The sequence below is a fragment of the Carya illinoinensis genome, chromosome 8 (genome assembly GCF_018687715.1).
Source record: "Carya illinoinensis cultivar Pawnee chromosome 8, C.illinoinensisPawnee_v1, whole genome shotgun sequence".
Lineage (NCBI taxonomy): Eukaryota > Viridiplantae > Streptophyta > Magnoliopsida > Fagales > Juglandaceae > Carya > Carya illinoinensis.
Genome location: NC_056759.1, coordinates 6,313,661 through 6,338,871, shown reverse-complemented (window position 1 = coordinate 6,338,871; position 25,211 = coordinate 6,313,661). Strand labels below are relative to the sequence as shown.

At 32.4% G+C, this 25,211-nt stretch overlaps 1 protein-coding gene and 1 pseudogene across 2 annotated transcripts; both read left to right on the top strand.

Annotated features, from left to right (window-relative positions):
* Nucleotides 1–6,714, top strand: LOC122317946 (probable rhamnogalacturonate lyase B). 2 transcript variants are annotated; one of them, XM_043135031.1, is made up of 15 exons: nt 2–382; nt 600–721; nt 851–910; nt 1,127–1,246; nt 1,380–1,499; nt 1,610–1,751; nt 1,921–2,091; nt 2,881–3,048; nt 3,779–3,885; nt 4,447–4,540; nt 5,081–5,222; nt 5,348–5,504; nt 5,703–5,819; nt 6,006–6,132; nt 6,253–6,714. In XM_043135031.1, the coding sequence occupies exons 1-15, from the start codon at nt 344–346 to the stop codon at nt 6,490–6,492; spliced, it is 1,926 nt and encodes a 641-aa protein (XP_042990965.1). In that variant the 5' UTR covers nt 2–343; the 3' UTR covers nt 6,493–6,714. The 2 variants fall into 2 exon arrangements, with proteins under 2 accessions (XP_042990966.1, XP_042990965.1); XM_043135032.1 differs by lacking the exon at nt 851–910 and having other exon boundaries at nt 1–382.
* A 3,449-nt stretch (nt 6,715–10,163) lies between these two features.
* On the top strand, nt 10,164–23,100 carry LOC122317945 (annotated as a pseudogene).
* Nucleotides 23,101–25,211: the final 2,111 nt, after the last annotated feature.

Genomic DNA, 25,211 nt, shown 5'->3' with positions numbered 1-25,211 from the left:
TCTCTAGTTCAAGCAAACCCTACCCAATTATCACTCAGTACGTTAGCTAGCTTTAAATTATAAGCTTCAAATATTTCCAGACTGAGGAGGCCGCAATATATGTATCATCATCGATCATGATCATCGATGTATGGAGTAGTAGAGATTTTCTCGTGATCAACATATGATTCCATCCTTTTTCGCAAAAACGGACAGCTTCATAAAATTGTTAGTTCCTTGAAAGATCGAGTTCAATCCTTGCCTTCTTGATTCGGATCAAGCTGCATCCCAAAATTCAGAACTTGTTCTGCGAAAAGAAGGAAGAGACCACAGAGCTAGACAACCAAGGGCTTCATCTCCGGCCATGTCTGCAGGGGTGCAATTGCATATTGAGGACAGCCATGTAAGTCATGTGTGTGTATATATATATTTATTTATATATAGATGGTAAATAAGTTTCCATTTTATGTACAATTAAGGACTTCTAAACTCATTTTGCTCCTCAACTTCCTAGCTAATCTGCATATATGCATGCCTACTTATAAGTAATTAATATTACATTTTAATTATTATAAGTTTATAAGGTAATGATCATCATCAGACTCTTGCATGTTGTGCAGGTGACAATGGATAATGGCATACTCCAAGTAACATTATCAAATCCAGATGGAATTGTGACTGGGATTAAATATAATGGCATCGACAATTTGCTTGAAGTTCTCAACGAGGAGGTCAATAGAGGGTACTTAATCTCCTTATTTTTGGGTCTTCTTAATTTGATCTCTTCTTTTAAGGAAAAGGAGGGGTTTTTAATCATGTTTTACATAGCTACATATGATATGTTACATATTTTGGATGAAATATTATGTAGGTACTGGGACCTTGTATGGAGTGAAACAGGAAGTACAGGAACAACGGGTACATTCGATGTGTATGTACCCTGCAACGATGAAAAAAGCCTTTACTTTTTTCCAAAAATATGCACCACCTTGCCTTTTTTTTCCTGTCATGATCAATTTGTCCTATGGGTATTATTTCTTCATATATGTATGCAGATAAATGCAGTTGAAGTACTACTCCAATTCATTATTCTAATTCTCTCGTTAACTGGTCATCAAGAAATGATTATTACCATATATGTATGCAGGATCAAAGGAACAAGTTTTAGGGTTGTAGTAGAAAAGGAGGAACAGGTAGAGATCTCATTCACGAGGCTATGGTATCCCTCGCTTCAGGGAAAGCTCGTCCCCTTAAATATAGACAAAAGGTACGTACGTACTCCAATGTTCATGCATGTCACCGATATGCCAGTACGGCTAGCATGAAATTAATTAATGATGATGATCATGATTAATTAGGTATACGTACATGCATGATGTTTGATAATCATCTGCTCGCAGGTTTATAATGCTACGTAATTCTCCGGGCTTCTATACCTACGCCATCTACGATCACTTAAAGGAATGGCCTCCTTTCAACCTCCCACAGACCAGGATTGTCTTCAAACTCAGAAAAGACAAGTGCGTACCCATGTAATTAATATGAATTAATTAATTATATTATGTTGAACCTCATGATCGATGCTCATCGATATATATTGGTTTCTTAAAATATTCAATTATATATATAGGTTTCACTACATGGCAATAGCGGACAACAGACAAAGATTCATGCCTCTTCCGGACGACAGGTTACCAGGAAGAGGTGAACCTCTGGCTACACCAGAAGCCGTTTTGCTCGTTGATCCTGTGGAGCCTGAGTTCAAGGGAGAGGTACACATGATGAATTCTTTAAGGACTAATGATTTGTACAAGTCTAGATAGACAAGTTATTGCACAGTTTCTTTAAATTGACAGACAAAAATTATTGAAATTGCTAATTATTAGGTTATAGTGTATAGGAATAGTTTGTTAAATATATATATATATATTATGGTTTTAGGTGGATGACAAGTACCAGTATTCATGTGAGAACAAAGATCTTCAGGTCCATGGATGGATCTGCACCGACCCGCCCGTCGGTTTCTGGCAAATCACACCTAGCAGTGAGTTTCGATCGGGTGGACCCATCAAACAGAACTTGACTTCCCATGTGGGGCCCGTCAACCTTGCTGTAAGTAATGTTGCATGCATAATTCATGAAAAATTTTAATCATCATCATCACATCACACATCATACATAATTTTTTTTATTTGTTTAATTTTTTTCCTCACTAAATGTATTGTTTATGAACGATGAATAGATCGAAGAAATCAATTACTTTAAGAAGAATAAAAAAATAAAATAAGTGTGGTGTGTGGGGATGATGAATAGCAAAGTGAGCTTATTTTTATTATTTTATTTTTTAAAAATTATTTTTAGTTTTATTTTTACTAAATTAATTGAATTTTTCTATTCATTATACATACACCACATATTCGATAAGAGAAAAATGTTAAAAAATATGTGTGATGCGAGGATCATGATCAGTAGAATTTTTCCACGTAGAGTACTAATGCATGAACAAATATATATATATATATATATATATGAGCAATTCTATAATACCATGTTGTCTCAATTATATCTTTCATTTTGTCCTATTGACATGTGATTTTTTTTAAAAAAAATTAAAAATACAATAATAGAAGGATTAGAGGGAATTTCAAGTTTCAATCTTTCTCTTTTTATATTTTCAAACGACATTTTATTTTGAATTTTTTTTTTTATTTTTTTAATAAGTGACGTGTCCATGTCAATGAGATAGAGTGAACAGTATAACTGAGGCGGCATAGTAGCACGCCTCATTACGTAAAAGATTGTGATTGAAAATGATTGTATGTGTATTATTTTTCAATTGCTGTGAATGTGATTTTGTTATAATTAATGTTAAACCTAGCTAATAAAGATGGTTACAAACAGATGTTTCTTAGCGCTCATTATGGAGGAGAGGATCTTGTGCTCAAACTGAAGCCCAACGAGCCATGGAAGAAAGTTTTTGGCCCCATTTTCATGTACCTTAATTCTATGTCGACAGATGATCATGCAAGTCATGACCCATTTTTCCTTTGGGAAGATGCTAAAAAACAAGTGAGTAATTCATAACATAGTATATATATAGAGATTGTTATTATATATGATAGCAATACAAAAAGAAATTGTAAATGCATGTCAATCAAAATAAAAGAAGTTATCAACAAGTCATGAATTAACCTAGAGATCATACATAATGTTATGAATTTAAATTTTTTTTTTTTTTTTTTTTTTTTTGCCTTTGATAGTTTTTTTTAAGCCAACATGTTAATTTTTAAGAAACATTATGTATATTTTGAGTTTTGGCAAGAACTCTATTACATATATTTTTATATTTTTGGAAAAATAATAACTGTGTTATCATGATCCTAATCCATCTCTGTCAACATATATAATCTTAGGGCAAGTTTGGAGTGAGATACAAAATTTTCATCTCATCTTATTTCTAAACATAATTTAAATATAAAATTTTCAAACTAATCATTGCAAATTTTTCAAACTTTCAAATAAAAATAAAAAATAATTTCAACTTTTTCAAATCTCCACATAAAAATAATATTATAAAACTATATTCTTATAATATTTTAATTTTATAATATTTTTTATTTAAATTTTTCTCTCACATTTTCTAAAACTTAAAAAATACTCAACTCAAATATCTCATTACTATACATAAATTATATTATTATTATTTACAAAATTTTGATGTCTTCTCACTCCTAAACCTCTTCTAACTTTATATGGGACAGCACTAATTAATTTAAAGTGAAATCATTTTATTGATCAGATGAAGGTTGAGGTTGAAAGCTGGCCCTACCATTTTCCAGATTCTGAGGATTTTCCATCATCTGATCAAAGGGGCAGTGTCAGTGGTGGATTGCATATTCGAGACAGGTATTTATGTTCCTTAATCGCCTTCAACTCATGTCCCGTTTATGATTCTTTTACGTTAACTCTTGTATCAATATTAATGATTGGTGTCGAGTCTTGACGGCCGCGATTATATCATAATAATTACACAATTAATGTTTTCGGACTCATCTATATATTTCCAATAATCTCGGTTAATAAAATCAAAAGAGATCACGATCATGCATGTTAATGATTATTTTGTCAGAAATTTTAAACATCATGCATGTTTCTAGCTATCACTCAAAATTAGTATATATCCAAGATATACAATAATTAATAACATATTTTATATAAAAATACTTTATTATAAAAAAGTTTGTCTATAATTATTATTTTTTATTTAATTTAAAATAATTTAAAATTAAATTCTTTTACAAAATAAATATCTATCATATCAAATTATCTACTTTTTAAGTCGATTTGTAAATATAAGTTTATATATATATATATATATATATATATATTCACATAGAATGACTGGACAAAAAAAAACACCTTAGAAAGGACCAAAGATTAATGCAGTTGGGTGCATGCATTGCGCAGGTATTCAAGTGACGAGTGCATGATTCCCGCAAGCTTGGCTTACGTTGGATTGGCACCACCTGGAGAGGTTGGATCCTGGCAAACAGAATGCAAGGTATTTAATTTAATTCGTCATATTATAATTATTATTACTATATATGTATAACAAGAAATATTATAACATCATTTATTTTAAGTAAAAGGTTGTTCTTTATTTAAGATTTGTCTTCTTCAAGTTTTAAGACATTATAAATGTATTGAGTAATGTTACTTATTATCCTAATTTTTATAATCATTTCATTATCCTATGATGTGATATAAGATGATTGGAGATTATATATTATATTTCACTTATGAACTTATCATATATTGTCGCATCATCATGGAATGATAAGAGGATGATATAAATTAATTAAGATGATGAATAGATTTTTTTCAGATTTGTTATACCAATTGCTATTATTAAACATAATAAAATGTAGTGAAATAATTTGTAAAGTCTTTAAAAAAAGTAGAAAAATTTACTCGTGCATAACAATTCATTTTTAAATGATGAACCCAATTTTTATTCAAATGGAGTACTTGTATGCCTTAAAATTGTATCTAATATTATTTTAAAACACGATAACAATTCTAAACCCCTATGTCTCACTAGGGTTACCAGTTTTGGACCGTAGCAGATGCATGTGGCTATTTCTCCATTAATCACATACGAAGTGGCGATTACAATCTTTATGCATGGATTCCTGGAATTATTGGTGACTATAGGCGTGATGTTGTCATTACCATAACTGAAGGTCCGATTCTTATTTTTGAAAAACTTTTCTATTTGTATAATTATTTAGTATGCATGCATGCATGCAAGAGTATTTGTATAAAATAAATAAATAAATAAATGTGAGATATATATATATAATTACAGGTTGTGATATTAACTTGGGAGACCTAATATTTGAGCCACCAAGAGGTGGTCCTACAATATGGGAAATAGGGATTCCAAATCGCTCTGCTGCTGAATTCTACATCCCCGATCCTAATCCAAAATATATCAACAAGCTTTATGTGAATCATCCTGACAGGTAAATTATATATATGCAGCTCATAATTAATTACTACAAATATAAATGCATGGGTGTTTCAAAATGATCAACATTAACTCGAGTTTTCATATTACGTACATAATACATTATTATTTTTCGTTTAATTTCTATATAATTATCTTTCAATTTAGAAAAAATATATATTGTTTTTCATCCTAAATTTTATCGTTTTTACAGGTTTAGGCAGTACGGATTGTGGGAAAGATATGCAGATCTATATCCCGATGGGGATTTGGTTTACACAGTAGGCGTTAATGATTATAGGAAAGATTGGTTTTTTGCTCAGGTTACCAGGTAAGTTCTTCCCACGTATACGTACACTACAGGCTTAATTCGATTACAGCGGTCTAGTCTCATACTTATTCACTTTTTTTTCTTACGTGGATATCATACTTATCCATTTTTATAAAAGATGTGTGCGAAGTTTACACATTCTAGAATTGTAAATATCATTTCTCATTTTTTGTTGGAGTATGTTAGGAAAATAGATGATGACACATATCAAGGAACCACATGGCAAATCAAGTTCCAACTTCAACAAGTAGATACAATCGGAGTCTATAAACTGCAATTGGCACTTGCAACAGTGAACGACTCTGAATTACAGGTTTGGACCTTAAGCAGCGTTGATCATGATGAGCATATGCATGCATAATTGATTGATCTAGTCATTAAATAATCCAATGTGTTCTATTTTATTTTTATTTTCCATTTCCATTGAAAAAAGGTTCGGATAAACGATCCTCCTGAAGAAAATCCTCCCACATTTACAACTGGAGTAATTGGGCACGACAACACAATTGCTAGACATGGAATCCATGGACTGTACCGGCTGTACAACGTTGAAGTACCAGGAGCTTTGCTCCTGATTGGGGACAATACCATTTTCCTTACACAAACATCGGTCACCGGTCCTCTTCAGGGGATCATGTATGACTACATTCGTTTTGAAGGCCCACCTTCCTAGCTAGCTACTGATCATGATCTTAAATATTATTATTACTGGTGAAAATAAACCCCTCTATGTTGCATGGAGGGGGAAAGTTGATTGGTTGTGGCTCAGTAAATAGCTCTCTCTTGTCTGAGACATAGGGAATGCTTATTGAGAGATTGGCTGACTGTGAGGATGAGGGATAGCCGCCGGGTTGCTTATCCCATTTTTGTGTATATGTTTTATCGGTTTCTACAATTTGAGTGGATGTAGCTGTGTGCGAGAGCCGGGAGAGCCAGGAGAGGTGGGAATTGGGTCAGATGGTCAGACCCAAGCATAATTACAATTCAAAAGCCCAAGATCAATTCTCCAATACAAAATGTACTCTAAGAAAAGTAATTATTTTAAAAGTCCAACGAACGTAAAAACAAGAAAAGAAATCACAAACCATCAGCTCGATTTCTCATTCGGCCAGAATTTAAACAATTATGGCTAAAGTCATCAATGTTATTGAGCATATGACAATCACGTGTTTTTTAAATGGTCAAGTTAAAAAATGTCATGTGCCCCTTCATTAAATAAAAAAAAAAAGCATTTATTGCTTTCTCAAAAGCCATGTAATATTTTTTTTTTTTAAAGTAATGTTAAGTACAAGTCTCACAAAAACAAATCCTACACTGAAGTAGATCTCAGAATGTAGTGCTGTTTATCTCTTCTTTTCTAGACAAAGATTGACACCAATCAAGCGAACTAGCAACAAAGAGAGAGATACTGATTTAAGTTAGAGAAATGATTTGTACAAATTTTAAATAGTCAAGTTCCATGCAAGCCCTTATAAAAAAAATAAAACTCACCTTAAAAAAGTGTAAAAAAAATTATTCTTTATTAGTGAGACCCATTTTTTTACAAAAGATTTGTATTAAGCTTGTCTATTTAAAGCTTATACCTAATATTATTCTTTAAGTTATATATGTAAATGTACTTGAGAGATACCTATTCTATTTATTTTTTCTAAGCAAGCTCGATATATTATAATTATGGGATACAAAAATACACGAGTAAGGGTTAAGGGGACCCCGACAAACACTCTTTCTTAACTAATGTGGCACTATATAAAAAGAAAAAGAAATGGACCCTAGAAATAAATAAATGTCTCATGCCCTTCCCTGCTAGGAGGGAGCCACATAAGTGGCGGTTTTTATACAATTTGAGAGTGGGATTGTAGTTCCATGACAATAGGTCATGGTGATTATAGTGATTGCATTTTATCTTAAAGTGGCTATTGGGGAAGTTCACTACTTTATCTTCACAATCTTGTGGCCAAATAGGATAACTCTCTTAATAAAAGACCAGTTAAAAAATTCAACCTCCATCTCGTTATACATTGCCACAAAACTCCACACTTTCTCAAAGGAGTACATGTGATTCTTGCATTGGGGACCAAAAAAAAAGTGGGGCTCGTGGGTTGTGGCAGAGAGAGACCGCCAAGGGACCAAATAAGAGGTGGTGATTGTCGGGCACCAACAGTTCAAATATTTTACTAAAATCTTTGCATATAAGAATATTCTAACAAAATTTGAGAAAAGCAGTGAGGAAAATAGTAAGATAGAGGAAAAAATGGACGAATTACAGTTTGGACTAACTTCGCTAGACTTCAGAATCTGTAATGGAGTGTGGGCACCACGCACCTGTCTTTTTGCAACCACAATAATCAAATCTAATGTTGGCGAGTTCGTTGGTCTAGTGTGTGTGGCAAGAAAATCTCCCTTAAGGGGTGGCACGTAAGGGCCACATGTGATTGTTCGCAGCAAGTGAGACCCATGCGCACAAAATTGCAACTTCTCTTGAAACGATTTACAGTCTGGGAGCCTTCTCGTACCTCGCATGTCTCTTGAATGTTGCTGAAAAACTGCAGATCTAATTTTTTCTACCTTGGAGGAAACAAAACAACTAGGAAAAGAGAACTAACTTTATAAACAAAACCGATAAATGGTGGAATAAGAAAATGATCAGGAGGAAGTCAAGGCCAACCCCTCCTCTCTGGCAAAAAAACCACATTTAAATTTGTAGGCTTTTAGGAGAGAGAATGATAGAGATATATATATATATATATATTTATATATATATATATATAACGTATGTTAAATGTGAACTGCTACAAACACAAAGAGATTATACAAAATAAACACACAAACTGATGTGGTTTTAGAAAATCTGTTAAATCTACTTTATAATAAAAATAATTTTATAATCTGAGGTACGATATCAAGCCACATCAGCTTGTAAGTTTATTTTTGTTTAATCCTTTTATGACTAAAATATTTTCTTTGTTAGATATTGTAGCTATCCCATAACTACCTATTCTATTTATCTATACCATAAACCATCTAAAAATCTACTGATCATATGGCTCATGTATTAATCTTCTAGGCTCTACGTTTGAGCTAGTCATGATCCCTTGGACTAATAATATCTCCCGAAACATTCACCATCCCAAAAGAGAATGAATGCCGAAGAATCCATCTCCTTCCTCGGCAGAGCAAGCCTCTAAACCAAAATTTTTCCAATATATATGAACAAGCATGTCACTTAATTTAATACATAGAATACGAATATCACGAGCATAGCAAATCTACAATCAGCCAAGCTAATTTCTAGTTACAAGTTTGCACAGGCCCTTTATAAATAAAGGGTCCTACTAAAAAGTAATAAATTTTTTAATTTTTTTTAAGATACAGTTTACTTTTTTACAAAGATCTCTGGGCGAAACTTATCTATTTAAAATTTATAAAAATCATTTGTAGTTTTTAATAAATAATATTAAGTATAAGTTATAAATAAACAAACTCAATGAATGCTCTTTATGAAATGGTGGATCCTGCTAAAAAATAATATATTTTTTATATTTTTTCAAAGCAGTATCTACTTTTTTATATAGATCCATGTGCGAAATTAACTATTTGAGACTTACGGAAATCATTTATTAAATCGTTTCGATATGGTGCTACGCTTTATTAGCTTAAAAGTGAGCACGCTTATCATGACTTGGCACCTTCTCTAGCTCTGCCTCTTTCGACCCTTTACCAGACTTGAGATTACACACGTACCTAACGACCATGCATGGGACATGGCCCGCGCCCCAAGATCATCATATATTATATATTGCATCCCGTGATCAACAAATTTATATATATATATATATATATATATATATATATATGCATCTATATCTATATGTAGCAGTTTCAATTAGTGATCACGAGCAATATTTAATTTATAGTCTAACTAGCTCTAGAAAAAAAAAAAAAAAAAGCCACAAATATTTGTTATTTATTTTTTTTAAAAATAGTTAAGGAGGTGACTATTAATTAGAGAATTTATATTTTTTATTTTTTCCTTAATTATTAATGATATTTTAAAAAAAATAAAAACATTTCATTTATACTAACGTACACAATTACACATTCGACAGTAACCTAGCTAGCATTGTCTCGTGTATTTATAATAATTAGTATCTCATCATGATCACAGGCTATTCATGATTGTCTGTGCATTAGCTTTTTTACAGATGGCTGGAGACTTCTATGACATCATTGGCAACCGAGCAAAGAAATCAACAAAGAAAGTGTTAAAGAATGAATATCCTCCTCTCTAGTTCACGTAAACCCTACCCAATTATCACTCACTACGTTAGCTAGCTAGCTACCTAGGTAGCTAGCTTTAAATTATAAGCTTCAAATATTTCCAGACTGAGGAGGCCGCAATATATGTATCATCATCGATCATGATCATCGATGTACGGAGTAGTGGAGATTTTCTCCTGATCAACACATGATTCCATCCTTTTTCGCAAAAACTGCCAGCTTCATAAAATTATTAGTTCCTTGAAAGATCGAGTTCAATCCTTGCCTTCTTGATTCGGATCAAGCTGCATCCCAAAATTCAGAACTTGATCTCTTGTTCTGCGAAAAGAAGGAAAAGTGACCACCGAGCTAGACAACCAAGGGCTTCATCACCATGTCTCCAGGGGTGCAATTGCATATTGAGGACAGCCATGTAAGTCATGTATATATATATATATATATATATATATGTAGATGGTACATAAGTTCCCATTTTATGCACAATTAAGGACTTCTAAACTCATTTTGCTCCTCAACTTCTTGACTAATCTGCATATATGCATGCTAACTTATAAGCAATTAATATTGCATTTTAATTATGAGTTTAGGTAATGATCATGATCAGACTCTTTCATGTTCTGCAGGTGACAATGGATAATGGTATACTCCAAGTAACATTATCAAATCCAGATGGAATTGTGACTGGGATTAAATATAATGGCATCGACAATTTGCTTGAAGTTCTCGATGAAGAGGTCAATAGAGGGTACGTAATCTCCTTATTAAAATTGCTCTTTAAATTTTTCTTTTTTGGGTCTTCTTTTGTTTTTCTTCCTTCTTTTAAGGAAAATGAGGGGTTGTTAATCATGTTTTACACATATAGCTACATATGTTACATATTTTGGATGAAATATTATGTAGGTACTGGGACCTTGTCTGGAGTGAAACAGGAAGTACAGGAACAACGGGTACATTCGATGTGTATGTACCTGCAACGATAAAAAAGCCTTTTATTTTATTTTTTCCAGAAATATGCACCACCTTGCCTTTTTTTTTTCTGTCATCAATTTGTCCTATGGGTATTATTTCTTCATGTATGCAGATAAATGCAGTTGAAGTACTCCAATAAATGCAGAAACGATTATTACCATATATGTATGCAGGATCAAAGGAACAAGTTTTAGGGTTGTAGTAGAAAAGAAAGAACAAGTAGAGATCTCATTCACAAGGTTATGGGATCGCTCGCTGCAGGGAAAGCTCGTCCCCTTAAATATAGACAAAAGGTACGTACTCCATGCATGCATGCCATGACCGATATGCCACGGCTAGCATGCAATTAATTAAAGGCATACATGCATGATGTTTGCTCATCTGCAGGTTTATTATGCTACGTAATTCTCCGGGCTTCTATACCTACGCCATCTACGATCACTTAAAGGAATGGCCTCCTTTCAACCTCCCTCAGACCAGGATTGTCTTCAAACTCAGAAAAGACAAGTGCGTACACATGTAATTAACACGAATTAATTAATTAATTATATTATGAACCTCTTGATGCTCGCTCATGATATTGGTTTCTTAAAATATTTAATTATATATAGGTTTCACTACATGGCAATAGCGGACAATAGACAAAGATTCATGCCTCTTCCGGACGATCGGTTACCAGAAAGAGGTGAACCTCTGGTGAAGCAGTCTTGCTCGTTGATCCTGTGGAGCCGGAGTTCAAGGGAGAGGTACACATGATGAATTCTTTTAAGGACTAATTATGATTTGTACAAGTCTAGATAGACAATTCTCGCAGTTTCTTTGTAACTAGTAATACAATTTTTTTCCATCAAAAAAAAAAAGTAATACAATTTTTTTTCTTTAAATTGAGAGACAAAAATTATTGAAATTGCTTAATTATTAGGTTATAGTGTATAGGAATAATTTGTTAAATATATATATTATGGTTTTAGGTGGATGACAAGTACCAGTATTCATGTGAGAACAAAGATCTTAAGGTCCATGGATGGATTTGCACCGACCCGCCCGTGGGATTCTGGCAAATCACACCTAGTAGTGAGTTTCGATCGGGTGGACCCATCAAACAGAACTTGACTTCCCATGTGGGGCCCTTCAACCTTGCTGTAAGTAATATTAATTTGTTGCATATATATTTCATGTTCAAAAAGCTTAATATTTGTCGAGAGCTGAAAGGTTAATGATGGCATACTGATTCTTCAAATAAAAAATAAAATGGCTTAATTTTGAGATTAGTCACGTGGAAGAATTTTATTATTCATTATCATCTTCATACATTATATGCTGTACTTTATTTATTTTTTTTATTTTACTCTTTTTAAATTGATTGAATTTTTCTATTCATGATCTATACACCACACATTTAATAAGAAAAAAATTAAAAAACTATGTGTGGTTTGTGGTATGAAGATGACGAGTAGAGTTTGTCCACTTGGAGTACTAATGTGTGTGCAAATATATATTTATATATATATGAGAAATTTTGTTAATACTATGTTGTCCCAATTATATCTTTCATTTTGTCCTATTGACCTGTGATTTATTAAAAAGAAAAATTAAAAATACAATCATAAAAGGATTAGAGGAAATTTAGAGCTTCAATCTTCATGTCTTCGCTATTTTATTTTGAATATATATTTTTTTAATTTTTTAATAAGTCGCGTGCCCATGTCAATGACATAAAGTGAACAGTATAACTGGGACAATATAGTAGCAATATTCGTATATATGCAACCTTAGTTAAAATTAATTGCACAAAAATACTCATAATTTAAAACGTCATAGTTTATGTAAAAGATTGTGAAAATGACTGTATCATCTGTATTATTTTTCAATTGCTGTGAATGTGATTTTGTTATAATGAATGTTAAACCTAGCTAATAAAGATGGTTACAAACAGATGTTTCTCAGTGCTCATTACGGAGGAGAGGATCTTGTGCTCAAACTGAAGCCCAACGAGCCATGGAAGAAAGTTTTTGGCCCCATTTTCATGTACCTTAATTCTATGTCGACAGATGATCATGCAAGTCATGACCCATTTTTCCTTTGGGAAGATGCTAAAAAACAAGTGAGTAATTCATAACATAGTATATATATAGAGATCGTTATTATATATGATAGCAATACAAAAAGAAATTGTAAATGCATGTCAATCAAAATAAAAGAAGTTATCAACAAGTCATGAATTAACCTAGAGATCATACATAATGTTATGAATTTAAAAATATATATATATATATATTTTTGCCTTTGATAGTTTTTTTTAAGCCAACATGTTAATTTTTAAGAAAAATTATGTATATTTTGAGTTTTGGCAAGAACTCTAATACATATATTTTTATATTTTTGGAAAAACAATAACTGTGTTATCATGATCCTAATCCATCTCTATCAACATATGTAATCTTAGGGCAGGTTTGGGGTGAGATATAAAATTCTCATCTCATCCTATTTTTAAACATAATTTAAATATAAAATTTTTAAACTAATCATTACAACTTTTTCAAACTTTCAAATAAAAAATAAAAAATAATTCCAATTTTTTTAAATGCTCACATAAAAACAATATTATAAAACTATATTTTTACAATATTTTAACTTTATAATATTTTTTATTCAACTTTTTCTCTCAAATTTTTCAAAATTTAAAAAATATTCAACTCAAATTATCTCACTACTATTCATAAATTATCTTATTATTATTTACAAAATTTTCATCCCATCTCACTCCTCAATCTTTTTCTGACTTTATATGGGACAGCACTAATTAATTTAAAGCGAAATCATTTTATTGATCAGATGAAGGTTGAGGTTGAAAGCTGGCCCTACCATTTTCCAGATTCCGAAGATTTTCCATCATCTGATCAAAGGGGCAGTGTCAGTGGTGGATTGCATATTCGAGACAGGTATATATGTTCCTTAATCACCTTCAACTCATGTCCCGTTTATGATTCTTTTACGTTAACTCTTGTATCAATATTAATGATTGGTGTCGAGTCTTGACGGCCGCGATTATATCATAATAATTACACAATTAATGTTTTCGGACTCATCTATATATTTCCAATAATCTCGGTTAATAAAATCAAAAGAGATCGCGATCATGCATGTTAATGATTATTTTGTCAGAAATTTTAAACATCATGCATGTTTCTATCACTCAAAATTAGTATATATCCAAGATATACAATAATTAATAACAAATTTTATATAAAAATACTTTCTTGTAAAAAGTTTGTCTATAATTATTATTTTTTATTTAATTTAAAATAATTTAAAATTAAATTAATTTACAAAATAAATATCTATCATATCAAATTATCTACTTTTTAAGTCGATTTGTAAATATAAGTTTATATATATATATATATATATATATATTCACATAGAATGGCTGGACAAAAAAAAAGGTTTTGCTAGATGCAGTCGGAATCCAGTCGGCTGTACGGAATAAATAAAAAAATTATAAAAATATATTTTTTTCATGGTTGTACAGAATGAATAAAAAAAAATTATAAAAATAATTTTTTTTTATATAGGTTCTATATTAATTCATTTTTTTCAAAGCGACTGTACACTAATTACACTTACCGACTGCACAAATTATTTCTCAAAAAAAAAATACCTTAGTAAGGACCAGAGATTAATGCAGTTGGGTGCATGCATTGCGCAGGTATTCAAGTGACGAGTGCATGATTCCCGCAAGCTTGGCTTACGTTGGATTGGCACCACCTGGAGAGGTTGGATCCTGGCAAACAGAATGCAAGGTATTTAATTTAATTCGTCATATTATAATTATTATTACTATATATGTATAACAAGAAATATTATAACATCATTTATTTTAAGTAAAAGGTTGTTCTTTATTTAAGATTTGTCTTCTTCAAGTTTTAAGACATTATAAATGTATTGAGTAATGTTACTTATTATCCTAATTTTTATAATCATTTCATTATCCTATGATGTGATATAAGATGATTGGAGATTATTTATCATATTTCACTTATGAACTTATCATATATTGTCGCATCATCATGGAATGATAAGAGGATGATATAAATTAAGATGATGAATAGATTTTTTTCAGATGTGTTATACCAATTGCTATTATTAAACATAATAAAATGTAGTGAAATAATTTGTAAAGTCTTTAAAAAAAGTAGAAAAATTTACTCGTGCATAACAATTCATTTTTAAATGACGAACCCAATTTTTATTCAAATGGAGTACTTGTATGCCTTAAAATTGTATCTAATATTATTTTAAAACACGATAACAATTCTAAACCCCTATGTCTCACTAGGGTTACCAGTTTTGGACCGTAGCAGATGCATGTGGCTATTTCTCCATTAATCACATACGAATTGGCGATTACAATCTTTATGCATGGATTCCTGGAATTATTGGTGACTATAGGTGTGATGTTGTCATTACCATAACTGAAGGTCCGATTCTTATTTTTGAAAAACTTTTCTATTTGTATAATTATTTAGTATGCATGCATGCATGCAAGAGTATTTGTATAAAATAAATAAATAAATAAATGTGAGATATATATATACATATATATATATATATATATAATTACAGGTTGTGATATTAACTTGGGAGACCTAATATTTGAGCCACCAAGAGATGGTCCTACAATATGGGAAATAGGGATTCCAAATCGCTCTGCTGCTGAATTCTACATCCCCGATCCTAATCCAAAATATATCAACAAGCTTTATGTAACAGCCCGCTAGAAATTCAATTAAGGAATTTCTATTGACTTTAGCAACCTCGTGAAAACTCTGTAAGTTTACACGAATCGACTAATCGCATAAATTTTAGCCTGTCAACATAGTTAGTGTTATCACTCACTATGGTGCTAGAAATGCGATTTTAATTATTTGAGATAGTTAAAAGTGTCAGAATACATTATAGTCTACACCACTAGGCTTAATTAAATATTTAGAATTTTTCAGTACTAAGTTTATTACGTTTATTTTTGGAGTTTTAATAGTTGTGATTAGTTTTAAATTTTTCTAAATTGATATTTGAGTTGAGGATAAAATTTACATGAGTCATGTAAATTTTGGTGACTTTTGGAGTTAGTATGCAAAATCCTTAAGTTATGGGTAAAACGGTCATTTTCCTACATGTAGGAAGTAAAATGGAAATTTTACTCTTTAAGTTAGTATTTTTCCATATTTCAAATTATTAGTGATTTAGTACTAACTTTAAGAATCACTAATTACAGTTCCTCGTGATCGCGCTTGAGGTTTTATAAGAAACGCGGAGATCGAGGTAAGTTAGCTTTTAACTTACTAGCAGTCTACTGTGTATGTGTGCTAAGTAAAAGAACTATAGTGTATGTATGTGTGTTATCATATATGTCGTGCCATGCCAAATTATCACGTAATTGTTTATTATACAGAATTTATTCTGTCATCAATTTTTATCTGTTACATAATATATTCTGTTATGTATTACTGTACATTACAAGTACGTCATGCTAAGTATGCCATCTATTACATGTATGTCAAGTCATGTAATATTCACTGTTGCAAGTATGTCATGTTAAATATGTTGTCTATTATATGTTATGCCATGTTACGAAATGTTTCTATCTCAAGTTGGTCATGTATTTCAAGTTATGTTCAAGTCACGTTTCATCTTGAGTACATTATGTTTGTGTAGAATACATGGGGCCACAACAACTGTGGAGTATGTATTTTACTACAATTGTGATGCGTAGAATACATGGGGCCACAACAACTGTGGAGTATGTATTTACACGTAGAATACATGGGGCCACAACAACTGTGGAGTATGTATTTTTCATGTTAAGTCAAGTTTGTGTAGAATACATGGGGCCACAACAACTGTGGAGTATGTATTTTTAATGTTAAGTCAAGTTTGTGTAGAATACATGGGGCCACAACAACTGTGGAGTATGTATTTTTCATGTTAATTCAAGTTTCAGAGCAAGTTCATGCTAAGTCAAGTTTCAGATCAAGTTCATGTCAAGTCAAGTTCAGTTCATGATTCAATTTAAGCTATGTCAATTATGCTATGTTGTACGCTAAGTTATGCTTAATTACTTATGAATTTGATTATGCATTTATGCTTTTACTGTCATACATGTATCATTAGTCTGTATGGAAGTTTTTTGTTAACTTGCTGAGATTTGTAATCAAATCTCACTTTGGTAGTCCCAACTACCATTCCCCCCGAATGGTAGATCTTGTTACAGGACCTGAAGGAGAATCATGAGCTGATCAACTAGACACAGTTGACTAAGTGACGGTGCGACATAAATGTTGATATAGTAATTAACGTAAATTACTACTTGTACGATTGAGTTGCATCTCTATTACTTTTTGGATCATAACCATTTTGGACTAGTGTTGTGATCTTAGTTGTTCAATGGATTTTTATGTATGAAGTATGTTTTAAGCATTTGGGATATTTTCAATTTGGTGCATAGTATTGCTAAAGAAAAAATTTATCCGCTGCGAATATTGCATATTGTTAGATGCATGTTAGGAATATTGCATCTTATATGTCATGAACGGGGGCAGGTAACCTTGTGTTGCATGTCTCGACGCTTCAAATGTCCGTCCGATCCCAAACGGAATTTGGGGGCGTCACAGGGTGGTATCAGAGCAATACGTCTCTGGGCAGTAAATCCACATGTCCTTAGGAAATGCACCAAACATTAGGCTTGAATTTCTTAAGGTATGAAAGGTAGTATGTGGTTTTTATACATATACTCGTGTGTTTCAAGAAGGGACACATGACTCGTGATAGAATACCTCGGAATCCTAAGGGAGATAATAATCAAGAGGATCAGAATTTCCCGATGGATGAAGGATTAGTTGAGGTAAACATAGTTAACGTTGATCTGATTGCAATTGATGGTAGTATTGCATTATTGTTATTTTGGAGTAGGTCAAGTCATTGGGGTTGGTAAATTGTACATTGTTTGATTCAAACGAGTCATTGTTTCTATTAATTGTGGTGCTTGAGAATTCAGCTTGGAAGTTGAATTGTTACTCTAGTGGTAAGAGTAAAAAATTTTCATTAGAAGTATTATTGTTCATACCAATGTAGATATAGAATACATTTTAGTAATATGAGAAAGGATATGTAGGATTGATGAATGGTATTCCACATATTTGGAGAATTGTTTTGATTTTAAAAATACGATAGAAATTGTGTTTGGAAGAGTAATTTGATTAGGAGAAGCTTTAGCCTTAGTAGGATTCATTTATGATAATAGTATTACCACGCCGCCAGTAAATGATTTCTGGCAAAGCACTATCTTTATGGATACATAGATCGATCTTCTTTTGAAGACTATTATATGGAGAGTAAAATCTTGGTCTTGAGGATTTATGTGAACATTAGGAACAAATCATTTAGAGTTAGAATAATTGATAATTTATGATGGATAGAAGAGTTATGACAATCATAAGAGAGAAAGTTTCAAGTTTAAGTTATTAACTGGTCAGTTATCAAAGTACCACCTAGGAAGATGACTGATTGTTGCGATTATAAAGAAGTAAGTTAGTCCTAGACCAGTAGAACTCCTTGAGGTTTTTATTAACTTGAAGATTACTGAGAGTTTGGATATGCATGATTAAATGCATATTTATACGAGTCATTGGATCATGTCATATATATGAAAATCCCTGAAAGAAATAAAATGGAGTACATAAAACATATACCAGAAGATAGAAACACAAATATGAATATTTGTGAAGTATTATTTTATTATCATAAAGCAAAATTACAGAAATTTGAGGCTCTTTGCCTCAATCTTTAAACGTTCTTGCTCTTCAAAAATCTGCATGCCTCTCCTATCTAAAGGAGTAGCCACTCGAAAAGAAGAGTTAAGCAAAGATTTTAAATCTCTGTTCTCTCGCTTTACTGCTTCTATCTTCATGTTGGATTCCATAAGAAGCCTCTGAAGCAGAGAAATACTCTCGTGGAGTTTGTCAACCCCACCAGTCCTGGATTGCAGTCTCTGAGAATATGCGACAATGGCTGATGAGTATCGAGTACCGAGACTCACAAGCTCGTAGATAAGTTCATTTTCTGACTTATTAGTCAGATCATTATTTGATTGCATAATAGCACCTATGGAAGAAGCAGAAACAACTGGGGAACGAGGTGCAGAATACCTCATGTTTTGGCAATGAGAAGATTGCTGAGCCATTGCAAAGTGAGTAAGCAGAAAGAGATTGCAGAGTAAGAATGCAGATTAATTTCAGAAAAGTGAAGAAGATGAGATGAGAAAGAAGATGAACTGAATAATTCTTTTATAGAGAAAATTATGACAAATCACCTCTCGTGAATCATTTCTCTACAAGAGACAAGAGCAATGTAGTATCATAGCTGCGGTGCCTGACAATTACAGAAGAACAAAGTAGTGTCGTAGCTATGCGGCGCCTGACAACTACAGAAGACCTATAAAAATCACGCGGATCAGATTTATTTGGTCTAAAACAGAGTGCCACCGATTTTGTTAAAAAGAGAGAGGTTAACGGTTTAATTTTGATGAATTCTTTACTATGGTATTTACAAGAACATTTAAAGTATATCACCTATGCTTTTCTAAAGAAGAGTTTCGAAAGATTATTTACTTAAAGTTTTAGGTTTGGAGAGTATGTCGTTACAACTTGGCCAACCTTGTGCAAAGAAGTATAATCTAATTGTTGATTAAAGTAAGAGAGTTAAGGAATGACATAATCTCAAAGGCATTTATATATATATATATATATATATATATATATATATATATATATACGGGATAGACAATAGGTTGGTAAGCAACACCTCCTCATTAAATTGCTACTTCTTATTTAATTCGATTTCGAGGACGAAATCTTTTTTTTTTAGGAGGGGAGATTGTAACAGCCCGCTAGAAATTCAATTAAGGAATTTCTATTGACTTTAGCAACCTCGTGAAAACTCTGTAAGTTTACACGAATCGACTAATCGCATAAATTTTAGCCTGTCAACATAGTTAGTGTTATCACTCACTATGGTGCTAGAAATGCGATTTTAATTATTTGAGATAGTTAAAAGTGTCAGAATACATTATAGTCTACACCACTAGGCTTAATTAAATATTTAGAATTTTTCAGTACTAAGTTTATTACGTTTATTTTTGGAGTTTTAATAGTTGTGATTAGTTTTAAATTTTTCTAAATTGATATTTGAGTTGAGGATAAAATTTACATGAGGCATGTAAATTTTGGTGACTTTTGGAGTTAGTATGCAAAATCCTTAAGTTATGGGTAAAACGGTCATTTTCCTACATGTAGGAAGTAAAATGGAAATTTTACTCTTTAAGTTAGTATTTTTCCATATTTCAAATTATTAGTGATTTAGTACTAACTTTAAGAATCACTAATTACAGTTCCTCGTGATCGCGCTTGAGGTTTTATAAGAAACGCGGAGATCGAGGTAAGTTAGCTTTTAACTTACTAGCAGTCTACTGTGTATGTGTGCTAAGTAAAAGAACTATAGTGTATGTATGTGTGTTATCATATATGTCGTGCCATGCCAAATTATCACGTAATTGTTTATTATACAGAATTTATTCTGTCATCAATTTTTATCTGTTACATAATATATTCTGTTATGTATTACTGTACATTACAAGTACGTCATGCTAAGTATGCCATCTATTACATGTATGTCAAGTCATGTAATATTCACTGTTGCAAGTATGTCATGTTAAATATGTTGTCTATTATATGTTATGCCATGTTACGAAATGTTTCTATCTCAAGTTGGTCATGTATTTCAAGTTATGTTCAAGTCACGTTTCATCTTGAGTACATTATGTTTGTGTAGAATACATGGGGCCACAACAACTGTGGAGTATGTATTTTACTACAATTGTGATGCGTAGAATACATGGGGCCACAACAACTGTGGAGTATGTATTTTTCATGTTAAGTCAAGTTTGTGTAGAATACATGGGGCCACAACAACTGTGGAGTATGTATTTTTAATGTTAAGTCAAGTTTGTGTAGAATACATGGGGCCACAACAACTGTGGAGTATGTATTTTTCATGTTAATTCAAGTTTCAGAGCAAGTTCATGCTAAGTCAAGTTTCAGATCAAGTTCATGTCAAGTCAAGTTCAGTTCATGATTCAATTTAAGCTATGTCAATTATGCTATGTTGTACGCTAAGTTATGCTTAATTACTTATGAATTTGATTATGCATTTATGCTTTTACTGTCATACATGTATCATTAGTCTGTATGGAAGTTTTTTGTTAACTTGCTGAGATTTGTAATCAAATCTCACTTTGGTAGTCCCAACTACCATTCCCCCCGAATGGTAGATCTTGTTACAGGACCTGAAGGAGAATCAGGAGCTGATCAACTAGACACAGTTGACTAAGTGACGGTGCGACATAAATGTTGATATAGTAATTAACGTAAATTACTACTTGTACGATTGAGTTGCATCTCTATTACTTTTTGGATCATAACCATTTTGGACTAGTGTTGTGATCTTAGTTGTTCAATGGATTTTTATGTATGAAGTATGTTTTAAGCATTTGGGATATTTTCAATTTGGTGCATAGTATTGCTAAAGAAAAAATTTATCCGCTGCGAATATTGCATATTGTTAGATGCATGTTAGGAATATTGCATCTTATATGTCATGAACGGGGGCAGGTAACCTTGTGTTGCATGTCTCGACGCTTCAAATGTCCGTCCGATCCCAAACGGAATTTGGGGGCGTCACACTTTATGTGAATCATCCCGACAGGTATATTATATATATGCAGCTCATAATTAATTACTACAAATATAAATGCATGGGTGTTTCAAAATGATCAACATTAACTCGAGTTTTCATATTACGTACATAATACATTATTATTTTTCGTTTAATTTCTATATAATTATCTTTCAATTTAGAAAAAATATATATTGTTTTTCATCCTAAATTTTATCGTTTTTACAGGTTTAGGCAGTACGGATTGTGGGAAAGATATGCAGATCTATATCCCGATGGGGATTTGGTTTACACAGTAGGCGTTAATGATTATAGGAAAGATTGGTTTTTTGCTCAGGTTACCAGGTAAGTTCTTCCCACGTATACGTACACTACAGGCTTAATTCGATTACAGCGGTCTAGTCTCATACTTATTCACTTTTTTTTCTTACGTGGATATCATACTTATCCATTTTTATAAAAGATGTGTGTGAAATTTACACATTCTAGAATTGTAAATATCATTTCTCATTTTTTGTTGGAGTATGTTAGGAAAATAGATGATGACACATATCAAGGAACCACATGGCAAATCAAGTTCCAACTTCAACAAGTAGATACAATCGGAGTCTATAAACTGCGATTGGCACTTGCAACAGTGAACGACTCTGAATTACAGGTTTGGACCTTAAGCAGCGTTGATCATGATGAGCATATGCATGCATAATTGATTGATCTAGTCATTAAATAATCCAATGTGTTCTATTTTATTTTTATTTTCCCTTTCCATTGAAAAAAGGTTCGGATAAACGATCCTCCTGAAGAAAATCCTCCCACATTTACAACTGGAGTAATTGGGCACGACAACACAATTGCCAGACATGGAATCCATGGACTGTATCGGCTGTACAATGTTGAAGTACCAAGAGCTTTGCTCCTGATTGGGGACAATACCATTTTCCTTACACAAACATCGGTCACCGGCCCTCTTCAGGGGATCATGTATGACTACATTCGTTTTGAAGGCCCACCTTCCTAGCTAGCTACTGATCATGATCTTAAATATTATTATTACTAGTGAAAATAAACCCCTCTATGTTGCATGGGGGGGGAAAGTTGATTGGTTGTGGCTCAGTAAACAACTCTCTCTTGTCTGAGACATAGGGAATGCTTACTGAGAGATTGGCCGACTGTGAGTATGAGGGATAGCCGCCGGGTTGCTTATCCCATTTTTGTGTATATGTTTTATCGGTTTCTGCAATTTGAGCGGGTGTTACTGTGTGGGAGAGCCAGGAGACGTGGGAATTGGGTCAGATGGTCAAGTCCAAGCATAATTACAATTCAAAAGCCCAAGATCAATTCTCCAGTACTAAATGAACTCTGAGAAAAGTAATTATTTTAAAAGTCCAAAGAACATAAAAACAAGAAAAAAATTCACAAACCATCAGCTCGATTTCTTATTCAGCCATAATTTAAACAATTATGCTTAAAGTCATCAATGTTATTGAGCATATGACAATCACGTGTTTTTTAAATGGTCAAGTTAAAAAATGTCATATGTCCCTTCATTAAAAAAAAAAAAAAGTATTTATTGCTTTCTCAAAAGTCATGTGATAATTTTTTAAAGAGTAATGTTAAGTGCAAGTCTCACAAAAACAAGTCTTACATTGAAGTAGATCTCAAAATGTAGTGTTGTTTATCTCTTCTTTTCTAGACAGAGATTGACACCAATCAAATGAACTAGCAGCAGAGAGAGATACTGATTTAAGTTAGAGAAATGATTTGTACAAGTTTTAAATACTCAAGTTTCATGCAAGCCATTATAAAAAAAAAAATGAAACTCACCTTAAAAAAGTGTAAAAAAAATTATTTTTTATTAGTGAGACCCACTTTTTTACAAAGGATTTGTATTGAGCATGTCTATTTAAAGCTTATACCTAATATTATTCTTTAAGTTATATATGTAAATGTACTTGAGAGATACCTATTCTATTTGTTTTTTCTAAGCAAGCTCGATATATTATAATTATAGGATACAGAAATACATGAGTAAGGGGTAAGGGGACCCCAACAAAACACTCTTTCTTAACTAATGCAACACTATATATATATATATATAAAAAATGGGCTCTAGAAACAAATAAATGTTTCATGCCCTTCCCTGCTAGGAGGGAGCCACACAAAATGGCAATTTTTATACAATTTGAGAGTGGGATTACAATTCCATGACAGTAGGTCATGGTGATTATAGTGACTGCATTTTATCTTAAAATGGCTATTGGGAAAGTTCACTACTTCATCTTCACAATCTTGTGGCCAAATAAGATAACTCTTATAATAAAAAAAGCAGTTAAAAAATCCAAACTCCATCTCGTTATACATTGCCACAAAACTCCACACTCTCTCAAAGGAGTACGTGTGATTCTTGCATTGGGGATAAAAAAAAAAAGTGGAACTCGTGGGTTGTGGCAGAGAGAGACCGCCAAGGGACCAAATAAGAGGTGGTGATCAGGCACCAATAGTTCAAATATTTCACTAAACTCTTTACATATAAGAATATCCTAACAAAATTTGAGAAAAGCAGTAAGAAAAACAGTAAGATAGAGGAAAAACTGGACGAATTACAGTTTGTACTAACTCCGATAGACTTCAGAATCTGTACTGGAATGTGGGCACCACGCGCTTGTCTTTTTGCAGCCATAATAGTCAAATCTAATGTTGGTGAGTTCGTTGGTCTAGTGCGTATGGCGAGAAAATCTCCCTGAAGGGGTGGCACGTGAGGCCCACATGCGATTGTTGGCCTCACGTGAGACCCATGCGCGCAAAATCGCCACTTTTCTTCAAATGATTTACAGTTTGGGAGCCTTCTTGTACCTTGTGTGTCTCTCGAATGTTGTTGAAGAACTACAGATCTGATTTTTTCTACCTTGGAGGAAGCAAAACAACTAGGAAAAGAGAACTAACTTTATAAACAAAGCCAATAAATGGTGGAATAAGAAAATGATCAGGAGGAAGTCGAGGCCAACCCCTCATCTCCGGTGAAAAAACCATATCTAAATTTGTAGGCTTTTAGGAGAGAGAATGATAGAGAGAGAGAGAGAGAGAGAGAGATAACGTTTGTTAGATGAAAACTGCTTAAGACACAAAAAGATTATATAAAATAAACACACAAACTGATATGATTTCATGGAATCCGTTAGATTTACTTTATAATAAAAATAATTTTACAATCTAGCGTATAATATCAAACCACATTAGTTTGTAAGTTTACTTTTGTTTAATTCTTTTTATGACTAAAGTATTTTCTTTGTTAGATATTATAGCTCTCCCGTAGCTACTTATTCTATTTATCTGTACCATAAATCATCTGAA

Excerpts from the sequence above, each read along its gene's own strand:
- LOC122317946 (XM_043135031.1), top strand. The coding sequence starts at position 344 with ATGTCTGCAGGGGTGCAATTGCATATTGAGGACAGCCAT. Across the intron at positions 5,505-5,702 it reads TATGTGAATCATCCTGACAG|GTTTAGGCAGTACGGATTGT; the intron begins GTAAATTATATA and ends TCGTTTTTACAG. Across the intron at positions 5,820-6,005 it reads TTTTTTGCTCAGGTTACCAG|GAAAATAGATGATGACACAT; the intron begins GTAAGTTCTTCC and ends GGAGTATGTTAG.